The sequence below is a fragment of the Phyllostomus hastatus genome, unplaced genomic scaffold, assembly GCF_019186645.2.
Source record: "Phyllostomus hastatus isolate PE091 unplaced genomic scaffold, TTU_PhHast_1.1 phas_contig_196, whole genome shotgun sequence".
Taxonomy (NCBI): Eukaryota; Metazoa; Chordata; class Mammalia; order Chiroptera; family Phyllostomidae; genus Phyllostomus; species Phyllostomus hastatus.
In genome coordinates this window covers 41,929,280-41,957,018 of record NW_025333709.1, presented here as the reverse complement: position 1 = coordinate 41,957,018, position 27,739 = coordinate 41,929,280, and the positions used below count along the sequence as shown (strand labels likewise).

At 35.8% G+C, this 27,739-nt stretch overlaps 1 protein-coding gene across 4 annotated transcripts; it reads left to right on the top strand.

Annotated features, from left to right (window-relative positions):
- The first annotated feature begins 1,428 nt into the window (after nucleotides 1-1,428).
- LOC123815701 (transmembrane protease serine 11B-like protein) lies at nucleotides 1,429-24,833 on the top strand. 4 transcript variants are annotated; one of them, XM_045834185.1, is made up of 11 exons: nucleotides 1,433-1,545; nucleotides 3,021-3,084; nucleotides 8,793-8,877; nucleotides 16,194-16,312; nucleotides 16,411-16,478; nucleotides 18,636-18,796; nucleotides 19,498-19,536; nucleotides 20,057-20,231; nucleotides 20,992-21,251; nucleotides 21,730-21,872; nucleotides 22,699-24,833. In XM_045834185.1, exons 3-11 carry the CDS (start codon nucleotides 8,826-8,828, stop codon nucleotides 22,858-22,860), a joined length of 1,179 nt encoding a protein of 392 aa, XP_045690141.1. In that variant the 5' UTR covers nucleotides 1,433-1,545; nucleotides 3,021-3,084; nucleotides 8,793-8,825; the 3' UTR covers nucleotides 22,861-24,833. The 4 variants fall into 4 exon arrangements, with proteins under 4 accessions (XP_045690140.1, XP_045690138.1, XP_045690141.1 ...); XM_045834183.1 differs by having other exon boundaries at nucleotides 1,435-1,545; nucleotides 8,793-8,908; nucleotides 22,699-24,832; XM_045834184.1 differs by lacking the exon at nucleotides 3,021-3,084 and having other exon boundaries at nucleotides 1,429-1,545; nucleotides 22,699-24,832.
- Nucleotides 24,834-27,739: the final 2,906 nt, after the last annotated feature.

The following is a 27,739-nucleotide window of genomic DNA, read 5'->3' as shown; positions in this document are numbered from 1 at the left end:
CTTACATGTTTGAACATCAGTCACCTTCAAAGTACTCTTCACTTAATGCAATACATCTATTGAGACATTTTTGAACTGCTGAAAACAGCTTTTGAACTCATTGACTTTGATGCCTTTCAATGATTCTGCTATTTTTCAGTTCACCTCTTCCACATAAGCAAAACGTTTCCCTTTGTGGAATTTTTTCATCCAGGGAAACAAAAGAAAGTTGCTCAGGGCAAGATTAGGTGAATAGGGAGGGTGGGGCATGGGGGCCATGCCACATTTGGTTGAAATCTGCTGAACACTTAGTGCAGTGTGGGCCACTTTGCTCATAAATAACCCATCATGAAATGAGAAAACATGCTGAAAGTCTTCAAAAAAAAATCACTGAAACCAAATGCAGCCTCTCACAACAATGCCAGCTGGTACACAGACACTGATGGGTTCCTAGAACACTAACCTAGTGGGGGAAGCCTATACTACAAGAGGCTTACCCTCCAAAAGATAATTTTGTTTTTTGGGAGGGTTCCTCCTCACGCATGACAAATATTTGTTAAATAAATGATTAGCATGAGTAAGCAGTTAAATTTATGAAAGATGGTGTCAAGAATCTACATATTTGTATCCAAAATATATAAATTACCTCCAGATTTTTAAAAATAATTTTTATTTATTTTTAGGGAGAGGGGAAGGTAGGGAGAAAGAGGGAAAGAAACATCCATGTGTGACAGAAATATTGATCAGTTGCCTCTTGCACATGCCTGAACCAGGGACCCAGCCTACAACCCAGGCATGTGCACTGACTAAGAATGAACAAGCAACCTTTCACTTTGCCCTACAGCACCCAACCAAGCCACACTAGTCAAGGCACCTCCTGATTTTTTGTTTTCATAAAAATTTTGTTATCCCAAATCTTAATCCATATATAGTTATGACTCTTGACTAGATCAATTAATTCCATTTCTTATAAAGAATTACCAAAACAGAACTGTTATTTCTTACACCAAAATATACCTGCACCTGTAAATCTACTCCTATATAATTATCTACATAGTCCCAGTGAGAATTTTTATATTAAGCATGCTACCAATGAGTAATTCTGAGCAGAATTATTGTACATATAAAAAAACAATGTATATTTAAGTCATTTGTTAATGACTGCTGCGGTGAATAGATTTGGTTTCACTGAGGAGGAGCTCTGTATCGTAAAAGGGATGGATGGAACCTGAGTCAGAACACTGACTCACCAAACCGTAGTGGTATTTTCTGGGTGGACCTCTCGGGCAACCAATCCCAGTTATGTCTACTGTCTTTTTCTAAGTATCCAACTCAAAGAGTAATTTTTAGTTCTTCCTTTAAACCACAAATGCACAGCTGTCATCAACACTTGTTAAACAAGTTTCCTTTTAATTATCTTCTGTTAGTACACCCAGCCCTTAAAATCCCAGGTATTACTCTGGTTAGCGCATTTACCTGAGAACCACTGATCAGGACAAAGAAGTACAGAAGTTTCCTTTACCTCTATTGACACCAACAGCTCATATATCAGCACATTATGTATAGGTAAGTGGAGATTTGCTTGCCTAAAATTTTGACATAAATAAAACTAACACTATTTCCCTAATAGGATTCTGACCAAGAGTTGTAGTAAAACAGTTGAGTTTCAGATATTTTGAAAATTTTCCACAGAACTTTTAATTTCCTGCATGCAAAAAAACCCCTATCACATGCATTTATGTTTTAGAATCTGTAGTTTTGTGCCATAGTTTGAGGAGAGCTTCAGAAAGGTGCCATATAGCTTAATACCCTGTGGGTGAAAAAATAAGAAGAATGTGTGGCTGTGATAAAGTGGAAAGGAGAAAGCAGAGAGAATTTTTTTCTCTTATAAATCAAGTGTTAAATTGTTACTGGTGGTGATCATGGTCATGAGCCTCTTGCATTTTTAAACATTTTGTGCTTTCTAAAGTGCTTTCATGAATATTATCTTGAACTTTACAGTGCTATTGCTTCATAGGTGTTTTCTGTAGAATCATATACAAACAAAATCATGTATTGTTATCTGTAAAATATTCAGAACTTAGAATAACATAATTTTGTGTAGACATGTGTTGCTTATTTTTACAGTATCTAACTAGGTAATTATGATGTAAAGTGGACAGTGATAATGCCACTTTAAAAATTTACTTTTACCTTATAAGGTGTCTTCATGAAAACATATGCAAAATAGCAAAATTAAGTGAACATAATTATAAAATATAAATTCAATGTTCAGATAACTGGGAAATATAAATGTATACCTTATGCAAATATTTCTCTAAAAATATTTATCTCAAGTCAACAGTTGAGTCCTTTAATACACATACACACAATAACCATCAAAAAATGTGATTAGAAAGAGCATACTCACTGTGATAAGATATACTAAGAACATTTTTTTCTTGAACTAAAGTAAATAATTTATTGCTACATATTCTTTTTATTAAAAATGTTATATTATTCATACCAAGATGTACTCAGAGATGTATTAGCCACATCTCTGATCTAGCAGAAAAAAAAATATACTGATCATATCATATTTAAAAGTAGAGAGGAAACAGCATGATTTCTTTGTTTTGCTTTGTTTTGTTTTACCTATAAAGTAGTCATCACCTTTATGCTGGGTGGATGGTTTTCTCTTTATTTATAGGGCACCTCCCTCTTCTTCTTTGACATTTTGACACTTGTGTGAAGTCCTAATCTGAAAGATTTCAAAAGATTAAACCATTGTTTTAAAGCACTTGTAGTTACCTAGGAAAGCTCCAAACCCTAATCCAGTGGTTAGCTGCTCAGAGTGAGGTATTGATCTGATTGTCCAGAAGAACTTGAGTAGACTTCGCAACATGGTTGATTCTGCAGGTACATTTAAAGAGACCTTAATCAATCCTGTGGTTGCAGTTGTCTGACTGAATGTTGAACAGCCGAGAGGAAGAAAAGGAACACTAGAAGAAGTCAGGACTTCAAAATCACAGTTTATCAATTTTAGTTTTTTTTTTTTACAGTTAGCCCTATAGGATAGAATTGGAAAAATCTGAAAAGAAAGCTGTGTTTTAGATACTTGCCAAGGTAAGAGTTCATGGTCAGGAGTTTTTATGACAAGATATAATTAATACTCTGGATCCTCTTTCAGTAATTTCCCTTACATGATTTTTCAGAAGAATTTGTAGTATAGCCTACCAGAAACAGTGGAGAAATAGCTGAGGGATTTTTCTGCCTGAGAAGTCTGTCATTTTCAAAAAGCTACTTAGTCTGTGTCATGGTTTGTAAGATTTTAGGTTATGAGTTAAAGATTGTTACAACCCAGAGCTAGTCCCAAGCAGTAATCAAAATGGACAAAGAGGATAGGAAGAGAAATATAAAGTTCTAGAGCATTTTCAATGAAAGACCATTTTAAAATAAGAAAATCATTTTAGTTCTTTTTTAAAAAGATTTTATTTATTTATTTATTTATTAGAGAGGGGAAGGGAGGGAGAAAGAGAGAGTAACATCAATGTGTGGTTGCTTGTCATGTGGCCCCCACTGGGGACCTGACCTGTAACCCAGGAATGTGCCCTGACTGGGAATCGAACCTGTGATGCTTTGGTTCGCAGCCCACACTCAATCCACTGAGCTATGCCAGCCAGGGCTAATTTTAGTTCTTTTTCAAACTATTGTGTTTGAATGAATTTTAAGACATCTTATTTGATCACATTTTAATAGGTTTAGGTTTATTTATGTTCTTGTATGAATACAAGTTCTTAAACTGTAGAAGAGAAAAAAATTTCCCAAATCTATATGAAAACTTCTTCCAAGGTAAAGCTTTAAAAATAGAACTAATTAAAATAAGAAATGCACAGATATATGCCCAATTAAAATCCTATTAAGGAAAAAAAAGAGTAATAGTTCATGGGAGACAGAAAAGTAAAGCAAGGGTGTGGAGTAAGGGTGTAGAGAGCCAAGCAGTGAGTAAAGTGGTTTTGGTGAAGCTGAATGCTTATGAGATGAGGTAAGCTCTTACCCATCAATGAAAGGTAAACAATAGTCTGAATTTAACAGTTAAGAAACATGCAGATCATTTAGTCTTTTGAGAGACATCAAACAATAAGACTATGAATTCAGAAAGTATATGAAAGATTGAGATAAATTAATTGCAGTTAGAATGGAAACATGTTCTTCATGACATGAGAAATATCAGTTTTTCATAATACTTTATATAATGTACATTATAATATACTAATCTATCTTTACAGTTTTATTTCTTCCTTGTTTTTGGATGACTCCTCAATTGACATCTCTAGCTATGTTAACTATCAGTCTGATATCTCTAGTTGTATAACTGGAAATTTAAATGTCTCTCAAAATCAAGATATAAAATATTTATCATTTTCTCCCCAAGTAACCTCTTTGAGGCCTTATTTACTCTACTTTTTGAGGCAAAAACTTGTGTCCTGTTTAACATATTCCCATTTTTTACCTATGTAGCTAACTTGTGGATGATACCGTCCGGCAGTATCCATCTCGGCTGTGGATGCTCATCAAAACACGAGAAAAAATCATACACAGAGACAACCAGGTCCTGTGGGGAAATAGGAACAGAAGGGCCACTCTCTTTAGTGGGGGGAGCACCATGGCCACTCTCTCTAGTGGAGAACACGCCGTATCTATTCCCAAGCAGATTTTTATTGAGAATACAGACTTAGTTTGTGGATTCACAGTCTGGCAGAAAAGATCAAAAGAAGTAGATGACTTACAAAGGTGTGGACAGAACCCCCGCTGTGATTCTGGGCAGAGATTGGGGTTTTATCTAACAGGGCTGAAAGGGCAGTTTTGGTTTCTTGTCTGTGCCTTCAAATTCTAATCTAATAACATCCTCCAGCAAACAGATCTCACAGGATCTTGCATATTCTATGTCCCAGGCCTGATCACCCTGGGGGTCCACCGTTTCTGGTCTGAGCTGCACCAGCCCTGCTAATTTTCACAGGCCTGAGAAGGGCAGGAGACAGAGGCAGCCAGGAGACTTGGATTTCTCACATCTAAGAGCAAAGACTCAGGCTTTGACAAAGCCAAGGGAGCAGGGGTTGATGCCATCACCCCTTCTTATCCACAGCTCTGAGTCTCTTCCCTTAGGGCATTCTCACGTGATCAAGTCTGTCTTAGATTTATTCTCTTTCTTAGAGAATTGTTACCCATCATTGACTGCCAATCATGCAAAAAGGAAGCCAGGCATTAGAACAGGCAGTGTTCATGCCAGGGAAATAAGTTTTGTCTCCTTAGTGGCTTCTGGTCTGGAGGTCTTTCACTCAGCCTAAGTAACGGTCTTTCACTCAGCTTCCTGAGACCAGGCAGGGTGGTCCCCAACACTAACTAATTACCAAGTTCTTATAAATATTATACTATAAACTTTCCTAAATTCACCACTTTCTTATCTTGCTATCACCATCTGGACCCCATTGCTACATTCCCATGGATTACAGTAGCCTCCTTACTCATTTGTCCTCCCCTTTCATTTCTATCCCTCCTTTAAACTACCATCATGCAGACTATTTGTAGGTTTTTCTCCTTAAGTGCCACGTGTCCCTATGAGAGTCATTTCTATAGAGCTAATCAAAACTCTTTTGATTAGCACTGAAAGCTTTCCATAATCTGTATTCCTCTGATCAATCTATTCTTCATGATCTAGTTGTCCTTAATATCCCTTGGCTTTACAAATTCACTCCTTCAACAACTATTATCTATAATGTGTTAGGCACCACCCTATGCCCTGGATATAAAACAACAAACAATAATGACCTGACCCCAGACAATAACATGGTCACAACTAGAGATAAAATGACTGCCATATGAAAATAAAAACTGCTTTTGGTGTTGATCCATAGTAGGCTGGCCCATGTAAGACTTCAGGAAAGAGGAGATGACAGATTTGAGTACTTAGGTTTGAGTGGAAGCTCACCGGGTAGACTTCAGGTGGAAATTTCAGGTAGAAGACCAGAATGTGCAAGGGCATGGAGGTGTGAAAGAGTTGGGTTGTCCATGGAACTCTGAGTAGTTTGAAATGACTGGTAGCCAAGTTAGAATCAGATAGAAACATAAATTTAAAAGTGAAATAAGGTGGTGGAGATGTTGGCCTTAGACAGGACCAATTTATTTATAGAAATATGAGGAAATAGCTGAGTGTGGGCTACAGATAAAGAGAAGTTCATAGTAATGATAATGGAGTTGCAAATATTCTCCTCTGATGCCTTCTCTTTCCTCGGTGGACAAGGAAGTAAAGTTATCAGCTAAGACTTGATAGAGCAGGTGGTGGGTAGGTCTAAGGAAAAAGAAGTATAAAATCGTTTTCAAAGAAAGTGAAAAAATTCAATAAAAAATTTTTTAAAATCTTTTTCATCTGAAAGCATCAACCCAATTTATTTTTATCTGAAATCCAATACATCATAAATACTTCCCCTGATATTACTTCAAATATGAAAAATCTGACAATATGTCCTGGTTAGATTAAAATTTTTCAATATTTTGCCATGAGAGGGGCACATGGTGACGTGAGAATTTGAATTACCAGGAGTATGAAAGTGCAAATTACTAGGCCTTTTTAAGAATCTGAATTCGTTAGATCTGAGGTAGGATATGCTAATTTACATATTTAATAAATACTCCCAGGTGTGTCTGATTAAGGTCATTGTCCAATCATGCTAGGAGTAGACCCACTATATAGACAAAATCTCAACACCTTTGTGGGACAACAAAGGTTATTCTTGTTGTTGGCCTCTCTGTTCATTTCAGGATTCTCTAGAGAAACAGGACCAGTAGGGTATCTCTTTCTCTAGATGATAGATAGATAAATCATATTGGATATAATACATATATCTACCTCTAGCTATCATCTATCATATCTATCTAATCTATCATTTATCTATCTATCTATCTATCTATCTATCTATCTAGCTAGCTAGCTAGCTATCATCTATCATCTGTCTATCTATGTTTCTCTCTGGAGATTAAGATTTTATTTTAAGGACGTGCTTCACACAGTTGTGTTGTGGACAATTCTGAAATCCACAGGACAAGCTGGCAGGCTGCAAACTCAGGCAGGATTTCTATATTACACTCCCAAGGCAGAATTTCATCTTTTCCCAGAAATCTTTTAGCTTTTAAGGCCTTCAACTGCTTGGATGAGGCCCAATTATCTCCTTTATTTTTTAGAGTAATCTCCTTTATTTAAAATCAAATGTTTATCCCAGCTACAGAATACCTGCACATCAAAATGTAGGCTAGTGATTGACCAAACAACTTGGCACCATAGCCTAGTCAAGGTTGTCACATAAAATTAACCATCCAACTGTCCAACTTCATCTTTGGCCAACCCATGACTCACAGTTTGCTACAAGAAAATTGAATTGTTGGTCTTTCTTTAGCACTGCATGTTGTTCCTTCCTCCCAGACATGTGTCCATGCCTCTTTGTTTTCAAAGTTCCACACATCCCTATTTCAACTTCAGCTGACAGTTTCTACACATATTTGTTGTATAAATGAAACACAGTGAAAATACCTAACTTATGTACTGTAGGTTGAACATAGAATGCTTATCTATAAAATATCTTTTTGAATTGTATTTTTAAATAAGCTAGTAAGAGAGATGAACATTGCTCTGACCTAATATAGTGCTTGATATTTGTGTGTTCTTTGTATATGAGTGGGGACCCCCTCCCCAGAAAAGGAATTATCTTCTGGAGGGCAGGCCCCTTGAGGTATATGCTTCCCTCACACTATGTGGTTGTTCTAGGAACACATCTGTATCAGTTTAGCAGTTGGCATTGTTGTGAGAGGCTGTGTTCAGCTTCAGTGAAATTTTTTGAAGACTCATTCTCCCATTTTTAATGGGTGATTTACGAGCACTCCTGCCCACACTGTATTGAGTGTTCAGCAGTTTTTAACCAAAAATGGCATGACCCCTATGCCCCACCATCCCTATTCATCTGATCTTGCTCTGTGCATTGTTTTTTGTTTCCCCGGATGAAAAAAGTCCTCAAAGGGAAATGTTTTGCCAATGTGGAAGAGGTGAAACAAAAAACTAACAAAGCACTAAAAGGCATCAAAATCAACAAGTTCAAAAACTGTTTTGAGCAGTGGAAAAAAACTCTAGATAGGTGTATTGCATCAAATGGAGAGCACTTTAAAGGTGACTGAAGTTTAAACATGTAAGAATAAATACACAATGCTTCATAAATAAGTTCCATTTTGGGGGATTCCTTTTGTATAACAAGAACATAATAAATAAGATTATTATCATACTTTAAAAAGTTATGATAGGCTTTGGCATAAGGAACTTCTAAGACATTTTCATTCCCTGTTCCTGTTCCCCTGCAACCTGGCAAATTCTTTACTTACACATACTAACTCTGTTGCTGCCCATTGATCATGTGAAGGCACTAGATGCTAAGTATGGATAGATAACTTGGCACCAACCATCAGACCCCCAAGAGCTAATTTCATAGCACAGATCAAGAGAGGTTTGATCATAAATAATAAGAAAAACTTATGGACTTTTGTTCTTTCCTTCTTTCTTTATTCCCTCTCCCCCCTCCCTCTTTATTCCCTCTCCCCCCTCCCTCTTTCCTTTTCTCTTTTCTCATTCTTTCCTTTCCTCCCTCCATTTCCTCACTCTCTCTCAAAATGTCTTTTGCTACTATTGTGCCTAAATTGTGGAGCTTCTAGAACTGAGCAAAAGGAAAGAGATAAATACTTGTAATGACTGACTTTTTTGGTATATCCCTCACATTTACTTTATTTGCTTACAGACCAGTCACAGTTTCCCGCACGTCTCTGCCACTATGGATGATTGCCCTCATTGTGTTTGGAGTGCTGGCAATCCTGGGAATAACGGTTGGTCTCCTGGTTTATTTTCTGGCAGTAGGTTGGTAAAGAATATATTCTTACTTATTATAGTTTATTGTAAACTTTATTTCCATTTCTACAAAAGAAAAAGACAATTGCAAGAAATGAATTTTCTCTATTTAAAATGCTTATTTCTGGGATCCCAGGTAGAAGACTGTATACCAGATAAGTATATGAAGGCATAGATAGTTCATAGGTGGAAAAGTACTCTACCAAGATGGTATTACATAGGTTATTTTATAATTTTATAGTTAAAATAAGTATTTTTTGTGAAGAAAAAGAACCAAAGAATATTGCATTTTGACTAATTTTAATTCTTAATAAAATAATATAAAACTCATTTTAACATAGATTAAAAGACTTTGAAAACATAAGAATAGTTGTTTTTTTTTAAAACCACATTTTAACTTTAGATATTACTGTATTTATATATTACCATGAAAGACAAAAAAATCAGCATGCTTCTCATTTTTCTTCCACGGTTCCTTGCACTTTATTAGCAATATTATTCTTTTTACATTGTCAATGTTTATAACACTTTCTCCTGGTTAGTTATCATAATTACTATAGTTTTTTTTTAGTTTTAAATATGTATTTACATATATTAAAATTGAGCATATGCTCACCATTAACCTTTTTTTTATGGCTTTGCCATGATTGGATTTTTTTCCTACAGACCTATATATACTCACATTTTAGAGTTAAATTAGCAGAGGTTTTATATTAAAAAATAGCTTTGCCTCCCTTATTTTCCATTTCTCAGAGGCAACCACTTTCAATTATTTTAAGTTGATTAATAATCTTGTTATATCTTAATTTTTCAGTTATTGGCTTTATCTATTCATTTTATATTATGGAATATGAAGATCCTGTTCTCATTCACATCCTGACTACATAGCAGTCCACTTAGGATTTTCCTTCATTAAGAAGGGGATTACTTTGAGTTATTTGTTGGACTTAATTTCATAATGCCTGCATTTCATATTTCCTTTTTATTATTTTATTCACTCAGTTGTGGTGGAGTGTATACTCTAGGTGCTTTCTGAGAAGTATATATTTTTGACAATTTGCATGTCTGAAAATATCTTAATTCTACTCTTAACCTTAATTCATAGTATAGAATTTTAGGTTGAAAAAATTTGTCCCACTGAAGATAAAGCTCTGTTGTCTTTTTGCTTTCAAAGTTTCTCTGAAGAAGACTGATGACATTTTGATTCTAGAGATTTTGTAGAAAATCTCTTCTCTCTGATCCTCTGCAACCTTACTGGATCTTTTTCTGTGTCCACACTGTTTTGAAATTTCATAATAATGTGACATTGTCTAGAGCTTATTTCCATTCATTATTCTTTCAGTGTAGAAACTCATAGGCTCCAGTTCCTGAAAATTTTCTTAGATTATTTCTTTGATAATTTCCCGTCCTCTTTATTCTCTCTCTCTAGAGATCCTGTAATTTGGATATTAAGCCTCCTAAATATTGACTCTCATTTTCTTACATTTACCTTTTTATTTTCCCATCCTTAGGTTTTTTTTTTAAAATCACTTTCTTGGTCATTTTCTTAAGTTTTCCAATCCATCTATTAAATTCTTCATTTCTTCTATTATAGATTTAATTGGTAAGGTATCTTCTTTATCTAACTATTCATTTACATAGCATCTTAATCTTATTTCTTAGAAAAATCTTCTCTGAATATGATAATTTGTTTTAATTTTTAGTCTCTTTCATTCAAGATTTTCTCTACTTCTTTCAGCAGTACAGTATACCCTTGAACAACATGAGGGTTAGGGGTGCTGACACCCCATGCAGCCTAAAATCCACATATAACTTTTGATTTCCCCCAAATTTAAGATGTATATTGGTATCCATGGGGATTAGTTCAAAGGATATACAAATCCAAGGATCCTCAAGTCCTTTATATAAAACAGTGAGGATAAATGCATACAGTTGACCTCTACAAACAGTATAGGTATTTATAGAAAAGAAATCAAGTTTAAGTGGACCCACACAGTTCAAACTCATGTTGTTCAAGGGCCAACTCTACTTCACATTAGATACTTTTCTCAAGTATATGTTTATCTTGTAGTGTTTTTTCATATTTAAGATTGGGGATTAAAGAGCTGACTGGAAGCTCTTCATGATATGAGTGTCTGTTGACAATGGCATTTCATATAGACTGTTCTAGCTAGGTTTTGTTGAAAGAATCCAAATTATCAATATATTTAGGTATTTTCTTTTGCATTGGTCAGAATTCCCAGATGGGGAAACAAGCTTCCCTTGTGTTGGGGGGACATATTCTGGGCTGCTGGGTTTCTTTAGTCAAGATGGGATAAAAATCCACCATATAAATTTGAGTATGATGCACTTTGCCCTCAACTGTGTCTCAGTTACCCTCTGGGAAGAGCAGTTGGGGAAGACACTGGCATCTAGCTGTTTTGATCAATCTTCTTTGTTTTAATCACACTTTCACCTCTACCTCCAAAGCTGCCTGGTGCTATTTAGGGGTTTTTGGTTTAAAATGGAACAAATCTTTACTTCCCTCATGGTAGTGCTTTTTATCCTTCTGCTTCACCACATCCAGCTTGTCTTAGTGCTGTGTTCATCCTGTATCATTTGTTCTTAGAACACAGTGTGAGCTTTTGAGCTACAGATTCAAATTTATTTGTTTAGTTCTTTTTCAGGAATATCAGTTATGCATTCTTATGTCTCCATTGCCTCCAATGTTGTTCATTCTTTCAATAATAATTTTATATTGTCTTCCCTTTCCATTTCATCTTGTTTGTTTTGATCAAATTTGTCCTCCATGCCTCAACATTTTTAATCTATGTCAGTTGCTTCCATTATGGCTTTTATCTCTAATAATCTTTTTCCTTCTTCCATGTCTTTACCGAACTTTCCAGATTTTCTTTTACATTAAATTTTTGTATATTATAGCTCCTTTACTCTACAATATCTTGAAGACAATAGGAAATAGTAGTTAAAACTCTTCCTCTGGTCCCTTGATAATTATACAACTTTTCTACTGGATCCTTTGCAATTATTATTTACTCTTCTTGATTTGAGCAAGACTGTTCTCATTGGATTACTGTGGGAAGTAAGTCTAGCGGTGGCTCATAAGATAAAGGAGTTTGCAGCTTATATTTTGTTTTGTCTTCTCAAACATTCTCTTATCCAGTCTGTTATTTTCTTTAACGCTCGGGCACATTTACCTTCAGTTTTGAACACTTAAGATGCAGGGTGGCCCTTAGGATAGCTCCTTAATTTACACTCTCTGAATTATGGCTCCCTGACTTCTGCCCTTCTCCACCCCAGCTTAGCACCAGCAGGTTGCCTCAGCTGGGAGATTAGATTACACATAATAAAAATGGTACAGTAGTATGGTTACACGTTTTTATCTCACTGCTGTCATTCTGCAGTGTTGAAATAGGTCTCTATAGAAATATTCTGCATCTTTTTCCAGAACCTGAAGTCTTATTACTTTATTCATAGAATCATTGAGAATTTTAAGAAAAATCTTTAATCAACTCAATTTATGAGGAGATAAATCTGTGCTCTATATTATTTCTCACTTTAATATGTATTTCCCAGTTTTTGACATGTTTGCTTCATATTGTTTGGTTTGGAGTTGTGGCTGTTTTTTTCAGCCTTGGAATTGAACACTCCAGCCTTGTCTTTTTTCCCCCCCAGGGGTTAGAAGCAGGAGAATGTAGAAGTGCTTATATTCTGACAACTTTATATAAATGTTCTCATAATTCATGCCTAAATTCTTACATTGAATAGAGAACTCAGTATAAACTAACCAAAAGATTTTTAAAAATCATGTGTTTGTGTAAGTTTTCTTTACAGAAATAAGTTAAAAGTAATCAAATTATGGAAAAGTTATAAAACAAGTTCCTATTTTTTGCCCCTTGTCCATCTTTCTCAATTTATATTGGTATTTAAACCAACTATGTAGATGAGAATGTTAGTCATAAGGTGCAAGTGAGACTTATCCATATCTCATCTTTAAGAGGTTATTTTCATCTCACCAAATGCCAACAGGACACAATAGTGGTGTATGCACAGTGGCCTCAGCACAGTGAGCAATCTCAGGATTGCTGCATAGAATTAATAATATGATACTGAAGAGTTGATTTCCTTGTTCCAGAGTATGGTTTTTAGTATTAAATGTCTTAGACATTATATATTTAGTTTATCCACAGTATCTGTGGAAAAATGTTCCATGCAGTTGAAGTAAAAATTGTTTGAATCTTGCCAATTAATTTTTTATTGAGAAATATTAATAGTTTCCTTATTGCTGTAATAGATAGAATTGTTTAGGAATTTAGTTAAAGAACTGAAGTATTCATTGTGAAAAGTAAATTATGAAAAAATAAAGTTGAGTACTTTCAAGGTCTTTTTTAGCTACTTTATGATAAAACATAATAAACTACAACTACAAACTTGGTCTCCACAGTAGAAGATTGATGAGTTACAGACAAGCTAACTACAATTAATAATTTTAATTCACAAATCAGAGTTCCAGCCAAGATGGAGGCATATGTAGATACTCCTCATTTCCTCACACAACCAATAAAAGGGTACAACCAATTTAAAAACAAAAAAACCAGAACTGCCAGAAAAGTGAACTGAATGGAAGTCTGACAACCAAGGAGTGAAAGAAGAAACATTCTTCCAGATGGTAGGAGGGGCAGAGATGGGCAGTGGGCATGAAGAGTAATTGAGGCAGGGTGGCCGCTAGCAGACCAGGCAGCCAAGGCTGATGCTGCAGCAGCTAATGGACTGGTCCCACATTTGACTGTGGATAAACCAGGAGGAACAACTGGGGAGTGAGAAAGAACATGCAACCCAGGGTTCCAGCATGAGCAAGATAAGGCCTCAGAACTTCTATAAAAATCTGTGGGGGTTGTGGTGGTGGCAGAAACTGCCAGTCTCTTGAAAGTGGGGCAAGACCCAAACAATTGGCATTGTTCCTTCTCTGGCCCCTCCCCAACATAGAGCACTAAAATGTGAGTTGCTCCACACTGGTGAATACCTAAGGCTCTGCCCCTTACAACATAACAGTACTTTGAGACAAAAAAAAAATGGCCCAAATGAAATAACAGACAAAAATTCCAGAAAAAGAACTAAGCAACAAGTAGATAGCCAACCTATCAGATGCAGAGTTCAAAACACTGGTAAGCAGGATGCTCACAGAAATGATTGAGTAGAGCTACAATGTAAAAGAAGAAGTAAAGACTATACAAAGTGAAATAAAGAAACATATACATGAAACCAACAGTGAAGGAAAGGAAACTGGAACTCAAATCAATGATTTAGAGCAAAAGGAGGAAATAAACATTCATCTTAGACAGAATGCAGAAACAAGAATTCAAAACAATGAAGAGAGGTTTAGGAACCTTTGGAAAAACTTTAAACATTCCAACATCTGAATCACAGGGGTGCCAGGAGGAGAATAGGAAGAGCAAAAATTGAAAACTTATTTGAAAAAAATAATGAAAGAAAACTCCCCCAATCTGGTGAAGGAAATAGATGTATAAGTCCAGAAAGCTCAGAGAACCCCCAAAAAGTTGGACCCAAAAGGGAAATGCCAAGACACATTATAATTAAATTACCCAAGATTAAAGATAAGAAGAGTATCTTAAAAACAGTAAGAAAAAAGGAGACAGTTACCTACAAGGGAGTTCCCATAAAACTATCAACTGATTTCTCAAAACAAACAAACAAAAAACCCAAAAAACAAAAACAAAAAAACCCTTACAGGCAAGAAAGGGCTGGCAAAAAGCATTGCAAGTCATGAAAGGCAAGGACCTACATCCAAGATTGCTCTATCCAGCAAAGCTATCATTTAGAATGGAAGGGCAGATAAAGTGTTTCCCAGATATAGTCAAGTTAAAGGAGTTCACTATCACCAAGCCCTTATTATATGAAATGTTAAAGGGACTTATCTAAGAACAAGAAGATCAAAACTATGAACAGTAAAATAACAACAATATCACAACTACCAACAACTGAACCTACAAAAACAAAAACAAATAAGCAAATAAGTAGAACAGTGACAGAATCACAGAAATGGAGATCACATGGAGGGTTATCACTGAGGAGGGTAAGAGGGAAGAATGGGGGACCAGGTACAGGGAATATGAGGCATAAATGGTAAATACAAAATAGGGGGAGGTTAAGAATAGTATGGGAAATGGGGAAGCCAAAGAACTTATATGTATGACCCATGGACATGAACTAAGGGGGTGAGAAATGCTGGAGGGAAAGCAGGTACTGGGCAGAGGGAGATTAACGGGAGAAAAGAAAGAATGGGACAAGTATAATAGCATAATCAATAAAATATTATTAAAAATAAAAAAATAAAAAGGAAAAAGGTTTTATTTACAAATTATTTATAACCAATCCATTTTTGGCATTTTGTTTAGAACTCTCTGGCACTTTTTACCATCATCTTCCTCACTATGAAATATTTTCACTACATTTAAAATGACAAATCATATTTTAAGTAAGGTATCTTCCTTCTCTGAATTCATGTAGAACTAATAGTTGAAAAATTAACTTAATGCTTTATATCCTTATTAGTACCTCATTAGTAATGATTTAATCCATATTGAGACTCTCCCACAAGATGGTTTTGAAAGGCAATGATCATATTGCAAATTAATGTTAACATTTATTTAATGCTTATTATATGGTAGGCACTGTCATGCTATATCTAGCACATTCCTAGATGCTTAATATTTATCACATAAGAGGTATGATATATCATACACCAAAGAGCTTTGTATCTATACAATTTAGGAAGGAGATGTAATGGATTATATGTGGGCTTTGGACTCAGACAAATCAAGTTTTGATTCTTGACTCTTCTTAGTAGCCATATGATATTGGATAAGTTCCTGAATATCTCTAAGACTATATTTCTCTGAAAAGTGGGCATACTTCATATGGTTCTTATAAAGTACCTTAAAATAGTAAATAATAAATGGTAACTCTTTTTATTCAATATGACAATTGGTTATTCTAGACAGAAATCTTATTTATATTATAAGGTCCTAACTATCTCAATCAAGATGTGACAACTCTTTCTGACCTTCGTCTGGTATATATCTACTTCATTTGTGGTTTTATAAACAGTTTCCACAATGCCCAGTTTATCTAATCAGCCATGCCAGAAAGATTCACAGCATTTATCAATACCTAATATGAGCACAATACTTACTAGGTGGTATTACTGTATAATCTATATCTGTATTGGAAATTCATTTCCCTTAAATAATTCTTAGATCATTTCTTTACCTCACAGAAAACACGGTTTATTACTACCAAGGTAGATTTACAGTGTTGGATATCCCACATAATGAAAATTATGCAAGAGAGACATCACCAGAAAATAACTATCTTAGTAAAATTCTCGAGACTAAGGTAAATTAGTATTTTTCTATGTTTACTTGATTGTTGATTCTCTGAAATACATATATACTATTGGAATTTGATGCTTGACTCTGTGTTTTCTTTGACAGATGGCTGATGCATTTCAGAGTTCTAGCATTTACAGGCAATATATCAATTCTCAAGTCATTACACTGGAGTAAGTAATTAATAATAACAGAAAAGAGATCACCCCATTATACCTACTATTATGCTTAAAATTCTCCTATTAAAAAGAGTCTATTGATGTTACAGTAATTAGCCAGTGAGTTACTAATATTTAGCATTATCCTAAGCTAGATGTCAGATTTATTTTTCAGTAAAGATTGGGCAGTATAGCTGAGTTCATTAGATCTATTGAGAATGTATCAATCCTTAAATTACAGGTAAGGTATCCCTCTGATTTCTCAAATTTTTTATGTTCAGAAAACATTAGGTGGTCCCTTAGACCAGTGTTTGATGCTCTGACATTTTTGTTTAGCATTAACATAAATACAGACCTTATTTTCTCCCATCTTTCTCCTTGCAAGTTAGCTAAGCACCTTATAGAACAATCCTAGAGTTTGTATAGGGTAGAAAAGACCATATTAATAGCACGTTCTGATACAAAGGCAATACTTCTAGTCACCATAACAATATGTAAAATCCTTAGGCTGTGTTCTTTGCATATGGGTTTGAAGTAGTATCAGGTAACAGAGGGAATCTAGAGTAGTCATTAGTCAACCTGAGCCCAGGCTTTGCCACTTAGTAGCTCTAGAGCCTTGGAAAAGTTACTGTATCACTTTGAGTCATGTCTCCTATCTGTGAAATATTGATGATAACACCTACACTACTTCACTCATGAAACTGTACTTAGGATCAAAGAAGATAATATGCATGGAACAATTTGCAAATAACTGCACTCCAAATGAAGGGAATTGTTGCTTTTACCTTCATCAGTTCCACCAGACTATGTCCTCATTTCCCCTGCTCCTGGAAGTCACGGGACTGCTGAAATTGCAGAATAAGTCAAAATTTCAACTAGCATTAACATTGGGGGTTAAAATTTCATATTGGAAAGAAATGGGAGACTAAAATTAAAGGGCCCTTGTACCTCTCAGACAAAACTGCAACCACCAGAAACCTTCCTCTTTGTTTCTTATGCATGTAACTTCAGGTATCTATAGGAAGTGATGGAGAAGCAGTTTCTCATTTGGGCACACCCTGTTATAATCATCTAACTTGAATGAGCTGTGGGCTTCAAGCAGTCTCAGGGCTGCTTGACAATTCCTACATGCCCATTGATCAGCCTCTGGGGCTGCCCCCTCTTTGCCTAGTTTCATACAAATCGGACCTGAGCACCACAGTTAATCTTTCTCAAGCATAAGTTAACTCAGGCTCTCTTCATTGATACTCTTCGGCTAGCATTAAAAGCCCTCCTCCATCTAAGTCCAATCTTCTAGACACTGTTGTCACTGGCTGACTGGGCATAGGGAGACAGAGGAAAGAGTATAAAGAGCCTGGGCTATGGAGTCAATCTTACTGAATCTGTATCCTAGTTTAGTAGCTATGTAACCTTGAACACAAGCTTGAACCTCATTTCTTCCTTGTCTGTAAAGATAATGACACCTGTGCTGCAGGGTTGTTGTGGATACTAAGTGTGATAATGAATGTGATAACCAAGTGTTTAGAATGCAGCAGATGACCAATAAATGTGAATTAATGTTATTATAGTCTAGTTATTCTAGAATACTAGTCTTCCTCGTCTCTGTCTGATGAAATTTCTGCTTGAGGATGAAGCAGCAATAAAAATACTTAGGGACCAGTGTGTATGTCACCTGTTTTATGAAAATTTCTCTGATCCTTTAAGTAAAAAAATGACATCCTTTTTCTTAGTATCAGCAGATAAGATAAATATCTTACCACACTTGCCTCATTTATTATAGTAATTTGTATACATCCTTTATCACCCTTGGAAATCTGGACATTTTTAGAGGATAGGAAACATGTCTTAGTCACCCTCGCATCATCTAGCACCTAGCCCAGTTGTTCGTCTACAGCAATTGTTCGATAAATGATGAATGGATGTTTGAATAAATAATCCCAGTTCCCCTACCATGCCCCTCAGGCCTTTTCTATTTTTCAGATTTGTAGAACTACTTATCCTCTAAACTGAATAATACAGCTGCATGCATACTATCACCAACTAAATGTGATTAAAATGAAGGTATTGCACATATCCATAAAAAAGTAGAAGAAATCAGGATATGAAAGGTCAGGAAATAAGGAAGGAAATGCAATTTTTCAGCAACATATGACACCTTTATGTCATTTCCAGTCCTGATAATGACAGCGTGATAGCACATATATGGCTGATATTCAAGTCTCCCAGATCAATGAAGGAAAACACGAGAAGAAGAATTGAAACCATCTTACATCAGACGCTGAATAACCACTCAGGATCCTTGAGCATAGATCCTACTTCTCTTAGCCTGACGGGTAAGCTTATGTATTAGATGACAGCAGTGCCACTTTAATCTTTTTATCCCTAACACATATCACAAGCTCTGGAAACGAAACTGATCCTCAGTATTTAAAAAAAAATGAATGTCATTGTTTTACATCAGAGCAATAATTTGTATTCATTATTAAAACACATTCAAATAATAGTGCTACATCTTAAAACTGGTTCTGGTGGGAAAAAGCTGCTTCTCATTTCAAAATGCATAGTAAGACTTTGAACAGTTCCTATAAGTAATGATGTTTCTTGCTATTCTTTTCATGATCTCCTATAACTTTCAAAAACAGCACAGGATCTGCTATTATGACAGGTCAATTTTTAAGTTACTTTTCTATACTAACAGGAATTATTTTCACTTGTGGGAACTTCTTGTTCTTTCAAAGGAAGTTACTGGCAATTTTCCACTCTAGATGATGTAGAATACAATTCCATTTAAGTAACAATAAGCCTCTCACCTGGAACTATGAAGATGATATTTCCATATTACATTCACATACAGTAAAGGAGCAATTTGAATAAACCAATGTTCTCTCCTTTCTAGCGACATTTTATCCTGAGATTCCAAATTATTTCCAGACCTTCCTACTTTGCTGGACCTACCATCTTGCTCCATTGGTCCCAGGGCTAGTAGACTAATGCTAAGTATTAAATTTACCATGTCATTTTTGGTCTATTTCAGAAATCAGTAAGACCACTGCTGAAAAAATTATCAACAACCGTAAGTTCAGATAATTTTTAATTAATACATGAGACAATCCGAAACATAAGTCAAGATATGTTCCTCTTGGTTAGGCACAGTTCTAAGTGCTTTATACACAACTTACTTAATCCTCTCAACCATTCTAAAAATAGGTATTGTTATCGTCCCATTTTAGAGATGGTGAAACTGAAGCACAAAGGAGTGACATAATTTGCCTAAATTCAACCAGCTTGTAAAAGGTGGGAGCAGAATTCAAGCCAGAGAGTATGGTTGCACAAGCCATGGACTTCACCATGACTTTATATGCCTCCTATAGCTTTTACATTCTTCAAGGGCTGAGGTGACTTGGAGGTCCTAGGATGGGTATAGAGGTGACTCGGGGGCTGCTAATGATTCCTGTGCAGATTACCCTGTTCCTATAAGTGTGAGATATTGTCAGACAGAACCATACAAGAATACTCACTTCACTCTCTGCTTTGTGATCAAACAAACATTATCTTTCCATTTTCAATGAAACCAAACTCACTTCCTCTGACAGGCTGTGGGAGAAGAGCAAGGATGTCAGCTACACATGATAGAGTCAGGGGAGGTTCCAATGCTCAGGAAGGAGAATGGCCCTGGCAAGCAAGTCTCAAAATCAACGGCCGACACTACTGTGGGGCATCTTTGATCGGTAAAAGACACTTGGTGACTGCAGCTCACTGCTTTCAAAAGTAAGTTCATCATGTTGCCAAAGGCTAGGGAGACCAAAAGTTCCGGAACAGTTCCAGTTGATACCTGTTATCCCAGTTTAATGATCAGTAACACTCCCTTTCATTATCAAAAGTATCCTAGAAGGTTTGGAAGACAAATTATATGGTAAGCCAATCTCAGGCTTTCCTTAGGTTCCCAGTAAGTAAGAATGGGAAGTCATTCATTTGTAATACAACATATTTATCTCACATAATTCTTATCTCACATCACATTACACTCCAGACATCCCAAATTACTTGTAGTTGCTAAGACATGTCATTCTGTTTCATACCTCCCTCCCCCTCTGCACATGCGTGTCCCCCTCTCGTCTTATAGGCAAGTGGGACTCAGCTGTATAGTTTCTTCCAAAATGATACTCCCTAAGAAGTCTTCCATTTCCTAGAGCATGCAGATTTAAATCCTCCTGTTTGTGGTCCCTCTAATTATATACACAACCATTTAAGCAAATATAACTGGCCATGTTTTTGCCATCTTTCATTAGACTTAAATTTTTTGAAGGCATGGGTTATTTATTTTTTCTTTCTATATCCTCTTGTCTTACATAATGTATAGTGTAGAGACTCAAACAAGGTTTTAAAACTAATTTCCAAATCAGATTGTATCACTGCTATTGTATTATGAAGCAAGGAAAACTTAATGTCATGAAAAGAGTATAATAGGTGCAGGCTATATTTTTATTATTTTGAAATAATACAAAATACATGATTTTTGTTTCTTTAGGACACCTAATCCAAAAAACTATACTGTCAGCTTTGGCACCCTAGTAACTCCACCATATATGCAACATTATGTTCAACAAATCATTATTCATGAAAACTACATCCCGGGTGAACATCACGATGATATTGCAGTTGTACTGCTCACTGAAGAAGTTCCATTTCAGAACGATGTGCATCGAGTTTGTCTTCCTGAAGCCACACAGATTTTTCTACCAGGTGAAGGAGTTGTTGTTACAGGATGGGGAGCACTTTTTTATAATGGTAAGTCCAGTGAACGCTTAACACAGTGTATGAGGTACAAAAGCAACAAGAAAAATTAGTGATCTAGGTACAGAGTTAAAGGCATTATTTACTTCCGGATGCCAGTACTACCAGGTACTCTCTCAGGAAATGCTGCATATGGAGTTATGATTTTGTAAATTGCCTTGGCTTAGAACATCCCAAGAAAGTCAATTTGTTTGTGAAAACTCTCTAAACTGGAGAACCTAATTGAGACAGTTCTTGTCCGAAGATGTAAAAAGAGAGACAAGGTTATAGGAAGGCAGCATTAGGAAGATATTCCAAATTATTCTCTGAATATTGCTTTTTCATTTGTTTGGCTGTGGAAGCTAAGTGGGCTTTTTCAGCCTAAGAATAGGCTAGAGTCAAACATAGATCTTATATACAAAGAACAAAACAAATTTTCCACCCTGCTCTGTTTCAGAGCGGCTCTTTTGCTGAGAATATTTACTTCTTTTAGGTGACTACCCATTGTTACTTCAGAAAGCACCTGTGAAGATTATTGATACAAACACCTGTAACTCTAGGGAAGCATATAATGGTATGGTACAGGACACGATGCTATGTGCTGGGTACATGGAAGGAAATATTGATGCTTGCCAGGTAAGTCTGGACATTATTCACATTGACCACATAATAATTAGCAATTGCTATTATTTTATGAAAATAAATACCAACATGGGGATAATTCTATCCTTCAGTGAATTTGAACTTTGATAATCCATTCAAACCGCCTCAGCTTTGGCACTAATGTAATTCTTCCCTACATGCAACATGTGTTTATAAGTATTCAAGAATCACTTATGTTGGACATACTCTGAGTCAAGCACAGACTGAAGTCCTTTATAGATATTATTCCATTTAATCCTCATCATAACTTTGTGATGTAGCTACTATCATTATATCATTTTATAAATAAGGAGACCGAGGCAGTAGAAGGCAAAGTAATTTGCACAAGGTCACACAGCTATTAAGTGAGAAAGCTGGCATCCAAAGCAAGGTAATCTAGAATCATAGTCTGTAGTCTTAATCACATTTCAATAAAGAATCAGTGTCAGAAAGATTTAAATTATTTCAAGCCCATTTCTCTTGCATTTTTAGCCTCCTCATGGTTAGGGGTCTGGTTACTTTTCTCATATATGAAGACTTATACTTCAAGTATACATCTGCCAAGGCTTTCTCATAAAGCTAGAACTAATAACTTCAAGGTGAATTCCAAAGAGCCCCAGAGAATATATTTTGGCCAATCACAGTTATATTCTGGCCAATCACAGTTATAATTACTGATGAAACAAGAATTTATACCATATAACTTCATATGGTCTCTATCAAGCATGAATCACAAACATCAGCTAGGCTTTTCATTTAGGGCAAGTAAAGTCTCAGGGAGTAAATTCTCACAATGGTAAATATTTTTTGTTTTATTTAGGGTGACTCTGGAGGACCATTGGTTTACCCCAATTCTCGCAATATTTGGTACCTTGTTGGAATAGTGAGCTGGGGAGAAGAATGCGGCAAGATCAACAAGCCTGGTGTCTACATGCGGGTGACCGCCTACCGCAACTGGATTGCCTCCAAAACTGGTATCTAAGAGAAAAGCATCTTGTCAAAACTATCTTAGGTCGTTTTTACCCATTACTTCTAAGCCTTATGTAACATGCATTTTAAATTAGTGTATATAATGGTTGTTTAGAAAAAAGTGTTGTCCTAAGGAAATATTTATGAACTTTAATATTAAGCAGACTCTACACAACAAGAAATCTCATGTTTAGTCAAGAAAGACTAAGCGAAGAAAATTATTTTATCAAAAACTATTATTATTTGCTTTGTATTTTACGTACCCACATCGTGGTTGTTGCACCATAGTAGAATACTCTTCATTTTAGGCATTCGGACTTTGTGGAATTATAAAAGTATGATCTTGTCCATTGGCAGTTACCAGGCAGCTCTCCTGAGTGGTGGGATGGAACATGTTGTACCTGCCTTCATGTCATAGTTTTTGTGGAAGGGGTGTGGTTATAAGCTAAATCAGGTCAGAATTTAAGCACTGACTGAGAGTCTTTTATTTCAGGTGCTGATTAACTCTTTTAGTCAAAGAATTTCACTCTCAGCAAAACTGGGTGAAACAATACGTTTTAGATTTATAGATATCAGGTGCACTAATTCTTCAATGTTGATACAGGTTTCTGTAGGAATTCTTTATTTGAACCATAAATAAAAAGATGTAGCTGTGAGCCATGGAAATGTGTAATGTATTTTAATTAAAACAAACTAAAAAGCAGACTATCTTTGTTTAATATGACAATTTTACTCTCTTCGTTTGTTTTCTTGAGTCTTTTGCAGGTGAATTTCTGTCTCTCTCTTCTTTTCTGTTATTGCTTCCACTTGGTTAACGGATTAAGAAAGGGCCACAGGGTAGTTAAAAAGCTACCTAGAGGCAGAAAGGAAAGGCTCGGGAAGACCAAGTGGATGCAGTGAGCAGTCCCTCAAAGGCCATTGGGCACGGGAGCCTCCTAGTCATGTCATCTGAAATGAGGCTGGCTCACCCAGGACTGGGGCTCAACAGCTTGTGGAGTTTGGTCAGGTGGTCGCCTATCCTCCCATGAGTGTCAGCTCTGGGTCTAGGAAGTGGTTCACCTGGAAGGGACAGAGATGAGGGTCCATGCAGATAAAGCCCAGGACATGCCTCATCTTGCGGGCCAAGGAGGTTTTCATGGGGTGCAGACTGCTACCTACCTCACTTATCTCAGGATGGCTTTTGAACTCCCTGGAAAAAGGCTCAGTTGCTGTACTTTTTCTGCATCTTCAAGAGATGCAAGGCACCCTGCTTCTCCTCATCTAACCCTGGGAAGGGTGGTGTAAGTGGTCCAGGGCCATGTGATCTGTGGATATGGAGGCCTGGAGAGAGGTAGTTCAGGGAGGCCTGCAGATGCTGGCTGACCAGCCTCTGAAGGCAGCCTCCACTTTGGAGGAATAATTCTAGCTGATCAGAGGGCTCATGGTTCATTGGTGACTAGGAGCCAATGATACACAAAAATGGCATTTGTGGGTCTCAGGAGTCATGATGGAATGACCAAGAGGATGACTCTAGAAGTTGTGTCTGGGGGTTGAGGAGGAAGGAGAGTAATCGGAGGCTGGAGGGCAGAGAGGGGAGAGCATTTGCATCCTGATAAGAGACAGATCCGCATACTGTGCCTGTAGTTGGCTGTTTTGTAGGGAAGAAATGTTAATTACTGACTATATTCTTGGTCTTAGTTTGTTGAAGAGGGCATAGAGTTCTGTTTTATGAACATACAGTCTTCACCAGTTGAGTGATATTAGTTTGTAATATTCATCTTTCAAGAGCATAAATTTTTATCAGTATTGACTAAAAATTTGACTCAGAGTCTCCACAAGAGTCCTTATACAGTATTTAAATTTTATTTAAGCTTCAATTACCTATATTGGATATAAGAGGAAATGTTTTACCTACTGAATTTTCTCCTCCCAGAAAATATGGATTCTACTCTACTGATAACCATTTTTTGTATATGAAAGATCTGAAATAAATATATATTATATATAACCATATAATTTAGTTGTCTCAGAGATTCATAAATTTGTGTTTAAATGGCAGTTTTAAGTGTTGTTCTCTTATACATAAATACAGTTTTCAAATATGTTCAAAGACCAAAGATTCTTAAAAGAAGTCTTGGCATATTAAATTCAATTATTAATTACTTGATATTTAACCCATTTGGTTATAATTAACATCAAATATTATATTATTCATTATGATAAGAAATTAAATGATAAAGCTTAACATTTATTGAGATCTATGTGTCAGACACAATTCTGATAACTTTACATGCACAAGGGGGGACCCCAAAAAACCAGAATTATCTTCTGGAGGAAAGACACATTGTATTACAGGCTTTTCCCTGCTAGGGGAGTGTTCTAGGAACCCATCTGATCAGTGTGCTAGCTGGCATTGTTGTGAGAGGTTGTGCTTGTCTTTAGTGAATTCTTTTTGAATACTTTTTCAACCCATTCACCCATTTGATGATGGTTGATTTACGAGCTCACCTGCCCACAACACACTGAGTGTTCAGCAGTTTTTGACCCAAAACGGCATGACCCCCATGTCCCACCCTCCCTATTCACCCGATCTCACCCTGAGTGACTTTTTTTTTTGTTTCCCTGGGAAAAAAAAGTCCTCAAAGGGAAACATTTTGCTGATATGGAAGAGGTGAAACAAAAAACAGCGGAAACACTAAAAGGCATAAAAATCAATGAGTTCAAAACCTGTTTTGAGCAGTGGAAAAATATCTCAATAGGTGTATTGCATCAAATGGAGAGTACTTTGAGGGTCATTGAAGTTTAAATATGTAAGAATAAATATACATATTTTATAAATAATTCATTTTTCTTTGGGTTTCCCCTCATGTTATCCCAGTTAAAATCCTTATGCTCTATGAAGTATACCATGGTTATCCTAAGGTTACAGTTGAAGAAACCAAGACACAGAGATTTTAACAACCTTGGCCATGAGAAAGTTAGTGTTATGTGTATTGTCTTGGAAAATCTCTTTATTTTGTTATTATTAATTTCAAAAGGTTCTTTAGAACAAAACCAATTTTATATTTCCTTAAAAACAATACCTGAAATTAACATATAATATGATAATCCAACTTCCTTATTTTAGTAAAGAACACAGCTACATGTTAATTATTACTTAAAAGGATGGAAGAGAAACTTAGTTACCCAGATGATCTAATTTTGACTGGGACCTGAGGACCATGTGATGGAGTAAACAGAGAATAACACTGAAAATTTCAAAGGAGCCCAGTTTTCTTTTGCTTTCATTTATCATAAATAGAAATGTTAGGTAAAAGGATAAATTACTGTTATTAGAATGCAGACTCACTGGAGAAGAAAAATAAATCATACTGAGGAGTTACTTAAACACGTATGAATGAAAAGGAATAATTCATCTTCAGAGAGTGTCAAATCACCCAATTTTGTCATGGTGTTATGCGCATAACCTCTCTGACAAGTTAACTGCTCCTGTGAGCTGCCAAGAAAGGAGAAGAATAACAAAGGCAGTAACTCTACCTTCTTCTAGGAGGGTTTAGCAGGATTCAAGTAGAGCCTGGGTGTCTATTCATCCAGAGGCGTTATGGGATCAAGGATTTGGCTTTCAAAATGGGAGTAAGATTAGCAGTAGGAAAGAGTGGTACTAGTGACCCCGAAGATTTTTATCAATCCTACAGTTATGTTTCCTAGACTTCAGATGCAGCTTCCATAGTAGTTGAACTGTTTAACACGAATGCTTGCCAGAATTCCATCTTGGACAACATCTGACTGTGAGGACCCAAGTTTATTGATGTGTAATAATAAGCTTCACTTTTTATTAAAAAAATCATTTTATTACAAATAAATGTTTGTGTACCTTTCTTTTTAATTCAAATTAAAAGAGCCTTATGGTGCCTATTTGTAAATTATTTCAACTTCTAAGTATTATTTATACTGCCTTTTGTATCTTATTGAATATAAGTTTGTGAATGACAAACTCTGCAATGGAAGATAGCAATGCAGAGGCAGCTGCTTAATACATAAAATTGATTGACTACTGTTTATAATCAAGCACTGTTAATTAGCATCAGATCCACTCATGCACTATTCAAAACACATAAATAATTCTGTGAATATTGTTAAATGATAGAACATACCCTAAATAAAATATTACAACTTAAAGTGTACTTTGCTTAATTTTGTAAACTGGTAATTTTAGATAAAAAAACAATTGAATTGATGCTTTTATTCATAGTGTGAAAATTTTAAATATGCTTCCCAATAGTGTTGAAATTTTTATTATGTTATAGTAGTATAAAATTTGGCACAGTAAATTTTGATTAGAAACATTTATCTTAAATGCTTCACATAAATTAATTACATGTACATAGAAACACGTGCATCAATGCATTATAAAAAGGTTTCAAATATAAGAGTTTTGAATGTTTGCAGCAATGTACATTATGTATTACACACATTAAAGTTCTGTACTTTAAAATTCTGAGATTAAGAAAAGAAAATAATAATTAACTTGAAAGGGTTATTCTTTATTCTGTTTGTATCAGAAGAAATTTAACCTCAGAGAGTTCAGTGTCTGTCAAGTCTGGGAGCTTGGTGTCCTGTCAATAACCATAATATATTTTTTCTAAGTCCTGGGAAGAATGCCTCTACTACAGTGCTGTGGAGGAAATCGGGATTATTACTGGCTTGAATTTCTCTTTCGTAGCTCTCTTACCCACTTTTTATTTGCTCCTTGCTCCTCCTTTGATTAGGCCTGTGACAATGCCCTCAGCCAGTGGCAGGTTCTATAACTGACTGGAGTTATCTTTTCAGTTTTTAGCTGCCCATTTTTTCCCTTTAAAAATTCTTTCTCAGTCATAAGACTTTTCCTCATGCCTCTCTAGATCTGCTAATGT